General features: G+C 44.2%; 1 protein-coding gene across 5 annotated transcripts in view; it reads right to left on the minus strand.

Annotated features, from left to right (window-relative positions):
• The window catches only part of SLC37A3 (solute carrier family 37 member 3), a 38,607-nt gene that overhangs the window by 15,812 nt on the left and 5,864 nt on the right, over positions 1 to 16,931 (minus strand). For 3 of the 5 annotated variants that reach the window (XM_044919951.1, XM_044919948.1, XM_021692864.1), the window contains exons 3-7: positions 13,147 to 13,239; positions 10,393 to 10,476; positions 7,750 to 7,895; positions 2,227 to 2,323; positions 253 to 337 (exon numbers count right to left, since the gene is read on the minus strand). In XM_044919951.1, coding sequence (XP_044775886.1) covers positions 253 to 337; positions 2,227 to 2,323; positions 7,750 to 7,895; positions 10,393 to 10,476; positions 13,147 to 13,239 — 505 coding nt within the window. The remainder of the gene's footprint in view (positions 1 to 252; positions 338 to 2,226; positions 2,324 to 7,749; positions 7,896 to 10,392; positions 10,477 to 13,146; positions 13,240 to 16,931) is intronic. The other 2 variants (XM_044919950.1, XM_044919949.1) reach the window with 2 other exon arrangements.

Raw genomic sequence — 16,931 nt, forward strand, 5'->3', positions numbered from 1 at the left:
AACAGTTAAGATGTGCTGAACAGAAAGGACGGCTTCTCGGGGCGCCTGGGTGGCTCAGTTGGTTAAACGACTGCCTTCGGCTCAGATCATGATCCTGGAGTCCCCGGATCGAGTCCCACATCGGGCTCCCTGCTCGGCAGGGAGTCTGCTTCTCCCTCTGACCCTCCCCCCTCTCATATGCTCTCTCTCTCTCATTCTCTCTCTCATAAATAAATAAAATCTTTAAAAAAAAAAGAAAGGACGGCTTCTCACCAATTTCTTCTGGTGACACCAGGAGTCCAAAGAAGATGACGATCCCACCGGCAAACTGCACAGCCGCTGTCACGAGAAAGGCATACTGGAGAAGAGAGGAGAGAGGTGCTGTTTGCACATCTGGGATACTGCTTAGAGCACATTCACGAGAAGCACATGTGGGGAAGGTGGGGGATCGGGTGGGAAGAAGAGCGCGATGGGGAAGGAAATTAGCACCGAGTGCTCAGGCCGTGCCAGGCACAGAGCTGTTTCACTTGTGTTTTCCACGCATTTTCCCCCCGAGGCTCAGAGAGGCCAGTTAAGGTCCCAGGGACAGGGGCGCCTGGGTGGCTCAGTCGTTAAGTGTCTGATTTCGGCTCAGGTCATGATCCCGGGGTCCTGGGATCAAGCCACGCATCAGGTTCCCTGCTCGGTGGGAAGCCTGCTTCTCCCTCTCCCACTCCCCCTGCTTGTGTTCCCTCTTTCGCTGTGTTTCTGTCAAATAAATAAAATCTTTAAAAAAAAAAAAAAAAGGTCCCAGGGACAGTGAGTGGTACCACCACAATTGTGAAATCAGGACTGGCTCCAAAACCTCATTCTCTGTCCCACAGAGCCTCCCACAAGAGACACCATCTGCCCTTGAAAATATTCTATCCAGTTGAGGGGATTAAACAATACACCAAACAATAGTACAAGGCATCAAGTAGGCGAATAAAGGAGAAGGCCCAGTCCTAATAAGAAATACAGATCGAAGGAAACAGCTAAAGATGCAACACGGTGTCCTCAGGAAGAGCTGAAAAGGCAACTGATGGTCTGTCCCAGCACGCCTGAAGCAAAGGGACAGGGTGGGAATGAGAGAGAAAGCCTCCCGCATGGTCCAAGTGGGGGTTTCTGCTAAGGGACAGCCGGGAATAAAACCGCTAGGAAAAGGTGAGATCAAGACTAAAGAACCTCAAAAGCCAGGCTGCACAGCGGAATTTTATTTAATAGGGAATGGAGCCTGATGTGGACAGACGGTCTAAATTTATGGAAAAGACAGTGACAAAATTAGTGTTTCCAGGAGTCAAATCTGGGAGCCACACTTGAACCAAAATCCCCACCTGAGCCAATTGGTATAATCCAGACGCAAAGCCAAAAAGCCTGGAATAAAGGTGACTGGGGGGCGCCTGGGGGGCTCAGATGGTTGAGCGTCTGCCTTCGGCTCAGGTCATGATCCCGGGGTCCTGGGATCGAGTCCCGCATCGGGCTCCCTGCTCGGCGGGGAGCCTGCTTCTCCCTCTGCCTCTCTCTCTCTGTCTCTTATGAATAAATAAAATCTTTAAAAAAAAAAAAAAAAAAAGGTGACTGGGAATACAGGAAGGACTTCTCACTGAGCCAAACTCGACCAAAATTCTTCTGAGACCAAACACCTGGTGAACTATTTCAAAATTTATCTACTTTTTATTTTTTTTTTTCTTAAGATTTTATTTATTTATTTGACCGAGAGAGACACAGAGAGGGAACACAAGCAGGAGGAGTGGGAGAGGGAGAAGCAGGCCTCCCGCGGAGCAGGGAGCCCAACGCGGGGCTCGATCCCAGGACTCTGGGATCATGACCTGAGCCGAAGGCAGACGCCCAACGACTGAGCCACCCAGGTGCCCCTTGAAGCCATTTCTATTTGAACAACACATTCAAATCCTTTACCTTTCTTTGTGTGTATTGTTGCTCTTCTTATCAATTTGCAGGTACTCTTTACATATTAGGGAGATTAGCTCTTGATCTGTGACATGAATTGCAAATACTTTTTTCCCAATTGATTATACTGTCTTTAGACTTGGTATTTTTTCCATGAATAATTTCTATGTTTTAAAGTCTCAGAGGTTTGTCTACTTTTAATATAAGCCTTGCCCCACCCAAACACAGCTCTACACTGTGTTCTAGATGGCCACAGTATTATTTCCTAAAAAACAAAACATATTATATGTACTCAAGAAAAAGTTAGAAGGAAATACCTACCTCATACCCGTATTGCAGAACAGAAGAAGCTAGGCATGCTCCCAAAATATTGCCCACCGAAGCACAGGCACTCCAGAGACCAAAAACAACTCCTCGTCTAAGACAGAGAACAGTGACAAACAGAAGACAATAGAATCAGAATGAATTCTGGTGCAGTTCAAATACAAAATGGCCAAAACAGTGAAAGTTCACATTCCAAAGAATCAACATTCTATCTTAAGATTTTTTTTTTTTTAAAGAATTTTTATTTATTTATTTGACAGAGAGAGAGACAGCGAGAGAGGGAACACAAGCAGGGGGAGTGGGAGAGGGAGAAGCAGGCCTCCCGCCGAGCAGGGAGCCGGATGCGGGGCTCGATCCCAGGGTCCCAGGGAGTCTGCCTCTCCCTCTCCCGGTCCCTGCTCCTGCTCTCTCTCACTCTCTCTCATGTGCACACTCTCTCTCTCTCTAATAAATAAATAAAATCTTCTATAAAAAAACGTAATATTACACTAAAGTTCAATTTCGGGCGTATCACAAGACACTGTTAAGAGAATTTTGAAAGTAAGCCACAGAGGAAATATTCGCATATCGCTTATCTAGTAAAAGACTCACATCTAGAATATAAAGAACTCTCAAAACTCAGTAATACAAAAACAATCCAGTGGCGCTAGTTGGCTCAGTAGGTGGAGCGTGCAACTCTTGATCTTGGAGTTGTAAGTTCAAGCCCCATGTTGGGTGTAGAGATTACTTTAAAAAAATTAAATCTCGGGGCGCCTGGGTGGCTCAGTCGTTAAGCGTCTGCCTTTGGCTCAGGTCATGATCCCAGGGTCCTGGGATCCAGCACTGCATCGGGCTCCCTGCTCAGTGGGAAGCCTGCTTCTCCCTCTCCCGCTCCCCCTGCTTGTGTTCCCTCTCTCGCTGTGTCTCTCTATATCAAATAAATTTTAAAAATCTTTAAAAATAAATAAATAAATATAAAAAATTAAATCTTAAAAAAAATCCAATAAGGGGTGCCTGGGTGGCTCAGTCGTTAATCGTCTGCCTTCGGCTCAGGTCATGATCCCAGGGTCCTGGGATCGAGCCCCGCATCGGGCTCCCTGCTCAGCGGGAAGCCTGCTTCTCCCTCTCCCACTCCCCCTGCTTGTGTTCGCTCTCTCGCTGTGTCTCTCTCTGTCAAATAAATAAAATCTTAAAAAAAAAAAAATCCAATAAAATGTTAGAGTATGAATATGAATGTACAATCATCTCAAGATAACAAGTTTTTGAAAAAAAAAAAAGATAAAAAGTTTTTGAAAAAGAGGCTTCATGCACACAAAAACATGATGCAAATAAGCACATAAAAAGGTGTTCAACATCATCAGACATTAGGGAAATGCAAATTAAATCCACAATGATGTATTACATACCTACTAGGATAGCTAAAAGAGAAAAGACCACACATACGTGTTGGCAAGAACACATAGCAACTAGAGCCCTTACACTCTGCTGATGGGAATGTAAAATGGTAAAAACCACTTTGGAAGAGTCCGCCGGTTTCTTTCTTTTTTTTTTTAAAGATCTTATTTATTTATGAGTCAGAGAGAGAGCACAAGCATGGGGAGTGACAGGCAGAGGGAGAAGCAGACTCCCCGCTGAGCAGGGAGCCCAACATGGGACTCAATCCCCGGACCCCAGGATCCTGACCCAGGCCGAAGGCAGACGCTTAACCGACTGAGCCACCCAGGCGTCCCGACCACGGTTTCTTAAAAAGATAAACACACACCTACCATATGACCCAGCCATTCCACTTTGACATATTCATCCAAGGAAAATGAAAGCATATGTTCATACAAGGATTTGTACACAAACGTTCACAGGAGCTTTATTTGTAATAGCCAAAAACTGACAACAACCCAATGTTCACCAACAGGCAAAAAGATAAATTGTGATACAATTGATTACTGCTCAGCTATAGAAAGGAATGAACTATCGATGCACACGACATGACTGGATCTCAGAATAATTACACTGAATGAAAGTAGACAAGAAACAGTATATACTGTCTGATTCTATTTATATAAAGTTTGAGAAAATGCAAATTAACCTAAAGTGACAGAAAGCTGATCAACAGTTACCTGGAGATGGCAATGGGAGGGAGGGGAAGGTAACAGGAGGGGGGAGGAGAGGAACTACCAAAGGGCATGAGGAAACTTGGGGGTAATGCATATGCCCATTTTCTTAACTGTGATGGTGGTTTTAAGGATGTATGCAGGCTGAATTTCATCAAATGGTATGTCTTAAATATGTGCAGCTTATTACATACCTTAATAAAGCCATTAGAAAAAAGGGGGAGAAAAAGGTAAACAGCTGAGTGGAAGGAAAACTAGCTATTACAACAGTCCCGGAGAAAAATGATTAGTTCTGAACATAGGCAATGGCAGTAGGGCTGGTAAAAGAAAGATGAGTTAATTTGTTTTTTAAAGATTTTATTTTTAAATAATCTCTACACCCAATATGGGGCTCAAACTCATGACCCTGAAATCAAGAGTCACATGCTCTTCCAACTGAGCAAGCCAGGTGCCCCAAATTAATTTTTTTAACATCAAAATTTGTATTTTATTCTATTTGATACGTATATTTTTAAATGTGTTTTTTTTATAAGGAATTTCTATACCCCACATGGGGCTCAAACTCACGACACCGGGATGAAGAGTGATATGCTTTTCTGACAGAGCCAGCCTGGTGCCCCTCTATTAATATCATACTATGTTAGGTCTAGATTTTTTTAGCTTTTTTTTTTTTTTTTAAGAATTTATGTATTTATTTGACAGAGGAAGAGACAGCGAGAGAGGGAACACAAGCAGGGGGAGTGGGAGGGGGAGAAGCAGGCTTCCCAAGGAGCAGGGAGCCCGATGTGGGGCTCGATCCCAGGACCCTGGGATCATGACCTGAGCCGAAGGCAGACACTTAACGACTGAGCCACCCAGGCGCCCCTAGATTTTTTAGCTCCTTAAACATTTTTATAACCTCACTGAGACAGAAGGAGTCTTAGAAACGAACAGGAAGACAACACAGCAGAGTGAAAAATAGTTTGTTCAGAAGTCCTAGCTCTGCTGCTTCCAGCTGTGCAATCTCAAGCAGGTCACGGCCAGTGTTCTCAGCTAGAACACGCTATGCTCCTCACAGCACTGAGCTCAGTGCTATGTGCGAAAGGGCTTGGTACTGCACGAGTGTACATGTTAGTTTGACCAAGCCTAAATCTGCTTAAAAACTATGACCCTGGGGGCGCCTGGCTGGCTCAGTCAGCAGAGTGTGAGACTCTTGATCTCAGGGTTATGAGTTTGAGCCCCACAATGGGTGTAGAGATTATGTATGAATAAAATCTTTTTTAAAAAATAAAAACTATGACCCTGATAAAGGGGCATGATTCATCCGAAGTTAACAGCTTTTTAAGGCAGTATCTTCAACAGATCACTTAATTCCCTGGGGCCCCAACTTTTTCTACCTGGAAAACAAATAATTTGAACTAGATAATCTCTATGTTCTCCCTAGTGTTCAAACGCCCTGCCCTGTTCCTCTAAAATATATAAAACCTAGCAAGAGGGTCCTGGAGGAAAGAGTCAGAAGGTCAGGCTCTGAATAACACTGGCTAACCAAAGACATGATTTTAGAAGAAACTAGTTGAGGGCGCCTGGGTGGCTCAGTTGGTTGAGCAGCTGACTACTGATTTTGGCTCAGGTCGTGATCATGGGGTCCTGGGATCGAGCCCCATGTTGGGCTCCATGCTCAGCACGAGTCTGCTTCTCCCTCTCCTTTTGCCTCTCCCCCGGCTCATGCTTTCTCTCTCATATAAATAAAATCTTTAAAAAAAAATGTGAGGGGTGCCTGCATGGCTCATTCCGTTAAGCATCTGCCTTCAGCTCAGGTCATGATCCCAGGGTTCTGGGATCAAGCCCCGCATCAGGGTCCCTGCTCCGCGGGAAGCCTGCTTCTCCCTCTCTCACTCCCACTGCTTGTGTTCCTGCTCTCACTGTCTCTGTCAAATAAATAAATAAAATCTTAAAAAAAAAAAAAAATAAGAAATCACTAGCACACTGAAGTATAGTCAGAGTATTCTCATTAAGTGGCACTTTTCTACCCACAGGAAAGTTCACAGGTGAACTTTCATGACGTTACAGATCCTTAGCCAGCAGGCATCATGACTCCCATTGTGAAACTAGGGAGGAAGGCCCAAGGGAAGCCAGGCAGAGCATGCACTGATCACTTGGTGGGTGGATAATGTCTGTTGCATACACTGGCCTATGGTAAAAGAGTAAACAAAAAAGACCGAGCCATAGATGAAATAAATGTGTATCTCACAATATATAAATATTTATCCAGGAAAAATGAAAGAAATCCAAATTAATAATATTCCTGAAATCAGAATGTCACCAAAAAGGCAAACAACAAAGCCAAGTCTTTGGGTATCTCAACTTATTTTCCATGCTGTAAATGAAATATAGCTCTTCTTCCTGGTAGCCTGGAAGATACTATAGCAGATGCCCACCCTCATGCCATGGCCTGCATCACACATAAACTCACATACCATCTGACAACTACTTGAAGGTTTAGGGGAAAAATGTCCAATTTGGGCTTTTAAGTCCCAAAGTTTGGCATTCTGCATCCGCATCTTATTAGAGCCTTCGTTATGTGATCTTAAGCAAGTCCCATAGGTAATTTTTGGCCTCAGTTTCTTCACCTTTAATGTAAGAAGGTAAAACTAGACCACTGAGTCTCAAAAAGGGGAGGGGAAGGCAAAACCCACAGGAAGACACATGATGGGATGGCATGTGAGATTTATTTTATCATGTTATGTTACTTATGTTCTGTAAAGGGAAGATTTTTATTAAAAATTGAGATGTAATGCCTTAGCCACGCTCAAAATCTGACCATGGCCCAGTGAATATTAAGAATGTGCCTCACTGGGATGCCTGGGTGGCTCAGTCGGTAAAGTGGCTACCTTTGGCTCAGGTCATGATCCTAAGGTCCTGGGATGGAGTCCCACATCAGGCTCCTTGCTCGGCAGAGAGCCTGCTTCTCCCTCTGCCAGCCATTCCCCCTGCTTGTGCTCTCTCTCTCTCTCTGATTTAAAAAACAAAAAAAGAATGTGCCTCACCGGGGCACCTGGGTGGCTCAGTTGGTTAAACATCCAACTCTTGATTTCAGCTCACGGTTGTAAGATGGAGACCCACGTCAGGCTCCATGCTGGGTGTGGAGCCTCCTTAAGATTCTCTCTTTCCCTCTGCCCCTCCCCCTGCTCATGTGCACACGCGCACTCTCTCTCTCTCAAAAAATAAAGAAAAAGAACAAGCCTCACTGGGCTAGGCCATCCCCCAAGTCCACACCATTTCCTGTAATGCACTCCCAACACAAAAGCTTCTCTCTCTCAACTAGTCTAACTTTCTAAAACAGAGAAAAGATGTGGGTAGTGTCGAAAAGATCGACTAAATTGATGACAAGTCTGAGTAATCTCAAATTAAAACCACTTAAAAAGAGAAATTGAAGAGGAAGGGAGAGGCATACCCAGCTTTCCCAAACCAGTTGCCCATAACGGCAACCACGCAGGGCCAACCAGTGGACTGCAGCAGGCCATTTACAATCCACAGACAGCAGTAGAACCCCTTGTTGTAGAAATGCAGCCATTCTGTGACTGTGCCAAAGACGTACACCTGAGAGATGAAGGGAAGAAAAGGGGACATGTGACATCCACACAGACACCTTTAGGGACACTGAACTGCCTACCACACCTACGTTTGTGCGTGAAGAGACACATTCAAAGGACTAGGTCCTAAGAGACCTGTGCCGACTCTTCAGATGCTCCTGTTTAGGGCAGCACTGAGTGAGTGAGACACCCACCAGACCGCCACCACTGACCAGAGACGTCAAACACATGCTCGTTCAAGATTACCCTTGTCTGACTCGTAGCTTAAGCTCTAAGAAGTTCAATCCTCGTTGTTCAACTTCATTAGACAACTCTTTCCGTTTTCTCGTCCCTAGGCGCATGTGTGTGGAGGACTATTACAGGGACTGACTGAGGTCACATATGTGTGGTCAGGGCAGAGCCATGCACACTGTGGGGATCAGGACGCGCCAGCTACGGTCCTTACTGCAATCATTAAGAGAACCAGTATAACCTGTGATCTGCTCAGTAATTCAGGAGCATTCGCCAAGTCACTGCTCTTTTTTTGGCATTTTGCTAAAGTGGATGTTTTATCGGTAGTCAAAGTTTCTTTTGGAATATTATGCATGGGCTGAAAACTAGTATGTACAATACTGTAGGATTCCATTCTGGAAAAAGCACAACTATAAGGACAGAAAAATGGTCAGTGGTTGCCAGAGGCTGGGGGAGGGGTGGGGGGGAGAGTAGTGGTGACACAACTATACTCGTTTGTCAAAACTCAGAACTACACACCAAGAAGGGTGAGTTTATGTGCATACTTCAATTTTTCAAAAAATGTGAAAAAACAAAACAAAAATGTACACAGGTTTTAAAACAATACGTATATGTGTGTGGGTCAGCGGGCCATGAATAAGTGAAGTACGTCAATCTCTCAAACAGCAGATACTGGAAAGCAATAGTAAAATTGGGTCTAATCGAACTCCATGCTTTCATTCAACCAACAAAAATTCCTCACTAGGAGCTAGGAAACAAAAAAAGATGCATCGGGGCGCCTGGGTGGCTCAGTTGGTTAAGCGACTGCCTTCGGCTCAGGTCATGATCCTGGAGTCCCTGGATCGAGTCCCGCATTGGGCTCCCTGTTCGGCGGGAGGCCTGCTTCTCCCTCTGACTCTCCCCCCTCTCATGTGCTCTCTCTCTCTCTCTCATTCTCTCTGGCTCAAATAAATAAATAAAATCTTTAAAAAAAAAAAAAAAAGATGCATCAAACGTGGATCTTGGCCTCTCTGGCACTTGATTAGGCAGGTGTTGTTCCACAAGCCTCACACACAGAAACCCATATAACCGTCCCTACCAGCCCTGGTGGGAGGTACTCAAACGAGGAGGCTGAAGCACACAGCAATCACACCCGGGAAAGGGCAGAGGAGGGACAGATACCCAGGGAGTCCAGGTCTTGGGAAATCTGTGACCTCAACCACCGTGCCACAGACTCCTGGGGAAAGCAAGAACGATACAGAAATCAGTGGACTTCCTCGTCGACAACCTCAGTGCCTTCAAAGAAACACAGGAGGGGGAGTATAGAAGAGGAACCGATTACTTTTAAGAATGAATGAGGTCAGGGCGCCTGGGTGGCTCAGTTGGTTGGGCGACTGCCTTCGGCTCAGGTCATGATCCTGGAGTCCCGGGATCGAGTCCCGCATCGGGCTCCCTGCTCGGCAGGGAGTCTGCTTCTCCCTCTGACCCTCCTCCCTCTCATGCTCTCTGTCTCTCATTCTCTCTGTCTCAAATAAATAAAATCTTTAAAAAAAAAAAAAAAAAAAAAAGAATGAATGAGGTCAGTAAAGGAAGACATGGTGAAGGAAGTGCCATTTGGCCAATAACTTGCTGGCGACATTGAGTGAGACTATGGAGAGCTGAAAAGAGAGCCATTCAAGGCAGGAAGAAGAGCAAGCGCAAACGTAGTGAGGCAGAAAGGCACAGGATACGGTAGGACCATAGAAAATAGTTTGACCAGAGCCAAGTGAAGTGTAGTGACAGACACGACTGTCAAGGCGGGCCATGACCCGGTTCTCGAGAGCACCAAATGCCGTGCTATTTATGCTTGGCTCTTGCGCTCACTTTGGCAGCACGTATACTCTTTATGTGTGGCTCTGGTGCTGAGTCATGGAAGGGGCCTGATCCAAATCTCACTTTAAAAGGACTCCCCTAGGGGCGCCTGGGTGGCTCAGTTATTAAACGTCTGCCTTCAGCTCGGGTCATGGTCCCAGGGTCCTGGGATCGAGCCCCGCATCGGGCTCCCTGCTCGGCGGGAAGCCTGCTTCTCCCTCTCCCACTCCCCCTGCTTGTGTTCCCTCTCTCGCTATGTCTCTCCCTGTCAAATAAATAAATAAAATCTTAAAATAAAAATAAAAATAAAAAAACCTGAAGATTAATTTTACTTTTCTTTTCTACATATAGAAATGGGGGGGGGGTACTTGGATTCTAAAATACCCGACCAAGATGATGATATTGATGATGATGATGATGATGATAATACCTTTTCAACTTACCACTAGCGCAGAAGAGCACATGCCAAAAGATAGAACCCATCGTAAATTAAGCCGATCTCCAACAATTCCACTGATGAAAAGGCCCTAAAAATAAAGCATTTTATTTTACAGCTCTTAATAACAACACAGCCTGACAAAAGGAAGATGTTTTGCCAAGCAACTAGGGAAATAAAACACTAACATGACTCAAAATTAAACTTCATTCTTATGCCCAGACTAGCTGTCTCCATCAGCTTCACAAACGTTCCATGAAACGACAGTGCGCTTCTGCACATTATACTATAAACCAACTCACGCACCAAAATACCATAATCCAGTGTAAACTTTGATTCTACCAAAAGTAGATCCCCCTCACTGCCTAAAAGGAGACTGGAAAAACAAAAATAAAAACAAAACGGAACAAAACTAGGAATACTAATAAAACAAGCACACAAATATATTTCATTTTCTAGAACAGATCAACTCTTAAAGATCAGTTATCTGCATTCCCAGAGGCTGCTCTTAGCCATCTGCATTCTGAATCAAGATATGTTACAACATGTCCTGCACCACAGAAGCTTCTGGGGCACAGGCACTGCCTGTTTAATCTGACCTTTGGGTTTCATGACCTCACGAGGCAGGGAGAGTAGGGACGCACAGACGGTAATTAGTTGAAGATAAGTACAAACGTTCTGCCTTCTGCTCTCCTCCCATTGAGTGGCCGGAAATAAAAACCTGGGTCATGGTAGCAAGGCAGACTAAAGAGCCCAGGGCAATACACTAAGTTTCTTCCATAAATATGTAAAATGAATCAACACCCTGACCGAAAACCTAAATCCAGATACAAGCGTTTCTGATCAACTGATGACATCCACATTAGAGAAAATTTACATGATGTGTCTTATTATGGTCAACCTGTCACAACCTCAAAAGAGGCACCTGTAGGCTTTCGATTCTGTGCTCTATAGCTGCCACTCACATGTCTTATGCTATATATAGTAAAGGGGGTGAAGAAAATCTCTCAGTGTTTCAGATCGGGGATTCAATTCATCCGTGTTGTTCCAAATGCCCGCATGACACCTGGAAGCTACAGAAGAACATGCAGCTCGATATAAAGAAGAAGTATGATCACTGATGTTTCGTGGTACCTTTTATCTCCTAAACCTATTTAATCCTAGGGATAGGTATTATCACAACTCTATAGAAGAGGAAACTAAAGATCAAAAGAAGGTTAAATTCCATTTCAAAAAAGTTTCACACAGCTAGTTGACGGTGGAAGAGCTGGTCTTTGCACTAGACTACACCGCTTCTTAAAATACTCCATAAAAGGCTCAAAGAGAGGCACCCCTGGGAGTGCTCCAGCCAAAGCCGGATGACCCTGTACTAGCATTTCATACAGAAAACGCCCAGGGTGAGAAGCATGGCTACATGATCGAAGGTCTGCTCCAATCGTTTCTACAAGTTTCCTCTTTGAAGAAGACATTGCAATAACTGCCCAAATAAACATTCAGAGAGTACTTTAGGACTTTCACCGGGTATTTCACATCACCTGGACATTCGTAATTAAAAGGCTTTTTATGGGGCACTTGGGTGGCTCAGTCTGTAAGTGTCTGACCCTTGATTTCGGCTGAGGTCATGGTTTTGGGGATGTGGGACTGAGCCCCGTGTAGCTTGACAGGGAGTCTGCTTGGGATTCTCTCTCTCTCTCCCTCTGCCCCTCCCCCTGCTTACGCATGCACACACGCTCTCACTCAGAGAAATAAACCTTTAAAAAAAAAAAAAAAAAGGCTTTTGTGTAACTGTACACATTTTCAAAAGAGGAAATCAGACACTGGGAGGAAAGGAGGACCACTCACGGTGCATGGGTCCAGTGGCTACCACCACTTCCCACAGCCTTAATTCAGCAACCACCAGACTTGCTCCCTACAACCACACAGAGATTCTACCTTCAAAACACAGTTAAAACCTACTCTTCCAACCTCTGTTACTCCCACCCTGGATCTAAGCCACTATCATCCTTCACCTCAAAATCGGAATAGCCTAACCTGTCTCCTTATTTCTGTCTCTGCCCGTTGGTCTAGTCTCCCGGGGCAGCAAGTGCGCCTGTCCAAACACAGGGCAGATCCTGGTACTCCTCTGTGCAAAACCTTCCAGGGCTCTCATCTCACTCAAGATTAAAGCCAAAACCCAAATAAAGGGACCAAAGCCCTAAAGGTCTGAGCCCCATACCTTCTCTGGCCTCACTTCCTGTCACTCTGTTCCAGTCAACCTGACCTCACCCACGTCAGGTCTTTGCTCAAATATCCCCTCTTACCTGAGGTCTTCCCCAGCCATCCTACTTAAATTACAACTCCCACCCACAGCTATTTATTCCCCTTTTCCTGCTTTTTTCTCCACAGCACCTACCCCCTTCAACCATACTCTCTATTTGCTTACGTATAGCACTGTATTACTGTTTGTTTTCCTCAGATCCCACTTCAAGAATGTAAGTTTTATAAAGCTAGGTATTATTCCTGTGTTGCTCATCGATGAACTCCCACAGACCTGGCACGTGCTAGGTGTTCAGTAAATATCTGTCAAATGGATGAATAAATGAATGGATGGGTGGGTGGGTGGATGGATGGATGGATGGGAGGGACACAGAATATAAACTTCAGCGATGCTGAACTCTCCTCAGTCAGCAAATTCTAGAATCCCTTACAAACTTAATAAGGTTGGGAGTCGTTTCCATTTACATCTTTCCTCAACCTAAAACCCCCAAATTCTAAAACTTACCACAGCATAAGAGAAGAGGAAAATAGTATCCAGTGTCCCGAGGAAAAGAGTGGCTTCCTCTGCGCTGGGAAACAAATGGTTGCTGCTCCAAATCTAGAGCAACACAACAAGAACCACGTCAGTCCCCGCTGGTACCTGTCAGTCCTTCCTCTTTCTCAAAGCACCTTCATCTACAGCCTCTGCCCACCCTCACAGAACCCTGGGGAGGTTTAATAGAGGAAACCGGCATGAGGGCACTCATGCCGAAAGGTCTGCAAGGTCAAAGCTATTTGCACAATACTGAAATGTTATCTGCTTTTGCCCTTTAACTTTTCCCTTGATGGTGCAAACGCAGTGGGGGAAAAAAATAATAATCGCTATATTTACTGCCACGGTCACAGTTTAAAAAAAAAAAAAAAGCCAATTTCACTTAAGAACATCCTTGGTACATGCTAAATGCTCAATAAATATTTGTGGAGTAGTGGGGCACCTGGGTGGCTCAGTCGGTTGAGCGCTGGACTCTTGATGCCAGCTCAGGTCATGATCTCAGAGTCGTGAGATCGAGCCCCGTGGGCTCCGTGCTCAGCGCAGAGTCTGCTTGTCGCTCTCTCTCTATTCCACCCCCTCACGCATGCTCTCTCTTTCTCAAATAAAAAATCTTTAAAAAATTTTTTTTGTTGTTGAGCAGTAAAAAGTGTTAATTTTACTAAAGCTGGCCCCTGAGTACACTTATTTTTAACACCCTGTGTGCCGGAGTGGGGAGTGTGTAGAGCACTGGGCACAGCAAAGTACCGGGGCTGCACTGAGGGAAAGCACTTGGCAGCTGTGTGAGGTGCAAGCGAGGAGACTGTTTTTTACTTGAAAGAATGACTGACAGACAAGCTATAGTTATTCAGATTTGGGTATTTGGCAGACATTTCCTCAAAAAAGAACGAAATAAGCCTGTCACTTCAGAATCCATTCAAAGTAAAGACAGACAAATGGATCTTAATGTAAGGGTATAAAAAGTTAATTGATACAGTTTCAGATTCCACATGGCAACTAACCTCTAAGAAACTGCCACTTGTCAAAGTCTGGTGTAGTATCAAAGATGAATGCCCACAATTAACTGAAAAGGCTATTAAAATACTTCTCCCCTTCCCACTATGTATCTGTCAAAGGTCAAAATCTCTTCCTATAGTTCAAAGGATCATGTTGCAAGTGACTGAATTCAGAAGCAGACGTGAAAAACTACTATCTTCTATTAAGCCAGACATGATGAGATCTGCAAAAATATAAATCAATGCCACTCTCCTCATTAAGTGATTTTGTTTCAAAAAATCATTTTTCATAAAATGTTATTTATGTTGGGGCGCCTGGGTGGCTCAGTTGGTTAAGCGACTGCCTTCGGCTCAGGTCACGATCCTGGAGTCCCGGGATCGAGTCCCGCATCGGGCTCCCTGCTCGGGAGGGAGTCTGTTTCTCCCTCTGACCCTCCTCCCTCTCATGCTCTCTGTCTCTCATTCTCTCTGTCTCAAATAAATAAATAAAATTTAAAAAAAAAATGTTATTTATGTTAACACATTATGAGTTTATTTAATTCACTTAAAAATAACTTTAAAAACCTATGTATTTTTTAAAGATTTTATTTATTATTTATTTTAGAGGTCGGGGGAGAGGCAGAGGGAGAGAGAGAATCTTAAGCAGACTCTGTGCTGAGTGTGGAACCCGGCGTGGGGCTTGACCCCAAGACCCTGAGATCATGACCTGAGCTGAAATCAAGAGTCAGATGCTTACCCGACTGAGCCACCCAGGCAAGCCTCCCCTTTTTATTGTTGAAAACCGATGTATTTTTTTTTCAATTTCTAGTTTTAGTTTCTAAAACACTAAGTATCTAAAAATATGAACCCACATAACCAAAAGCTCTTTGGGATCCTCAGAGCAAAAATTCAGAGAACTACAGGAATAAATGATTTCTGAGATGGGTTGTCACAGAAAAGAAATTCTGACTCTAGAATATTAAGAAGAAAAATCACAATCAGCAATAAATAAAATCTTTAAAACAAAGTAAAATTATAAAATATATAAAGCGTGATTCTAAAGGATTGGGACTCACTTCTGTGTGGCTTATGGCACTGGTCTTGCTCCTTTAACACCACCTCACACACTGCTGCCATGACAGAGAAGAGCCTACAAAGCTAAGCTCCATCAGTGTGCTAAGTGGGGCCCTAAAGTTCTCCAGTTAGAGTTATTTTGCCACATTTTCCCTCAGACTTTGACCCTGATGTTCATCAGGACCCAGGACTAAGCCCTAGTGGGCATACACCAACGTGAGCTAGAGACCATGGCCTTAAGCAACTGCTCGAAGTTTCTGGAGTTTTTCTTTATTCTCTCAAGAGATCACCAAAACTCCCTGCAGGTGTGGCTTTCACAAGAACTGACAGACTTGAAACAGCTTTCTTCTGCTTCACTGCCAGAATTCAGCTGAAATATACTTTTGATGGCTTACTTAACAAATAGAACACAAAACCAAACCAAAAACTAAAAAAAACAAGTAGGACTAACACAAAGATACAGAAAATAGAATAGAAAAAGCCTAGAAAAGAAAGTTTACTTCAGTCACAGAAGTCAAAATCAAGACAAGTATACCAGTTAGTAAGAAATGGTCCGTCCAAAGGAGTGAATCATCCAATGTTTCGTGAAAGTCACCGACAAAATGACTTTACCATGCTGAAACCCCACACACTTCAGTGGTTTAAGCTGGCCTGCGTGTATGTACAATTATCATGTGAACCCACCGGCCCGTATGAACATGGGGTTTTCCTGTGTCTGATGGGGAGGGTTTGCACAAATCTACGAGAACAGCGGCATGCTGAGGCACTTCCTGGAAACACGAAATTGTGTGCTTATAACAACAGTGACAGTGTGGGTTTCCTAAGCGAGAATGTTCATCACTGAGTGAGGATGAGGCATGGGGTAGGGACCTACTGACAAGAGCTTCCAGCAGTGGTGAGCAGAGGATGAGCTCATGCTGACCTGCGTTCAGGGGTCTGTTCTCTGCCTACGGTGAGTGGTATCAGTTGACGTGAGGTTCTTCAGGGGAAGAGTGGCTGTGGATGAGCTTGAGACGGAAAGCTGAGGACACCCTGAATCCCGCTTCCCTCTCCTGGACAGTGGAGGCTCCCCACACTATTCTCATGGAAGGACTGTACTGTCTGGAGAGGTAAGGCTTTTTAATTTAGTGAACAAAATTCTGTTTACAATTTTCAGTCAAGTTGTCTGACTTGTCAAATTTAACCATTACCTCCTTATTATCTCTATACATAGATCTTATGTTATGTTCACTGGCTGTTTTCAATGTTTGTGCAAATCAGAGGGATCCATTATAAATTCTCAAGGAAAAGACACTGTGTGTGCTTAATTCTTTTTGTAAAGCATCTAAGATAGCTATGCATAACAATGAAAGCTATCATATGTAATTTTTGATGATGCTGACACTTAAGAAATGTTTAACAATATATAAGCAAAATACTTTTCAGAATAATTCCACATAAACTTCTGGTTCTAAGAACGCTTCCCACTTTGGCCAAGAAAGGAGGTCTCAAAGGGAGGCCAGGGTTGACAGTTACAGACCCAGAAGCACAGGAAGAGTGAAAGGCACAGATGGCCCCAGCAGCTCCACTCCCAGCAGTGGGCTTCAGAAAGGAAAAAAAAACAGACCTTAAGGTCTAAAGAAAGGAACAGAAGGTCAGCACTTCTGTCCATGATGGCAGAGATGGAAGTACAAACATCTCCAGGATCAGTCTGAACTTGACTTCTATATAACC

This window comes from Neomonachus schauinslandi, chromosome 12 (genome assembly GCF_002201575.2).
Source record: "Neomonachus schauinslandi chromosome 12, ASM220157v2, whole genome shotgun sequence".
NCBI lineage: Eukaryota > Metazoa > Chordata > Mammalia > Carnivora > Phocidae > Neomonachus > Neomonachus schauinslandi.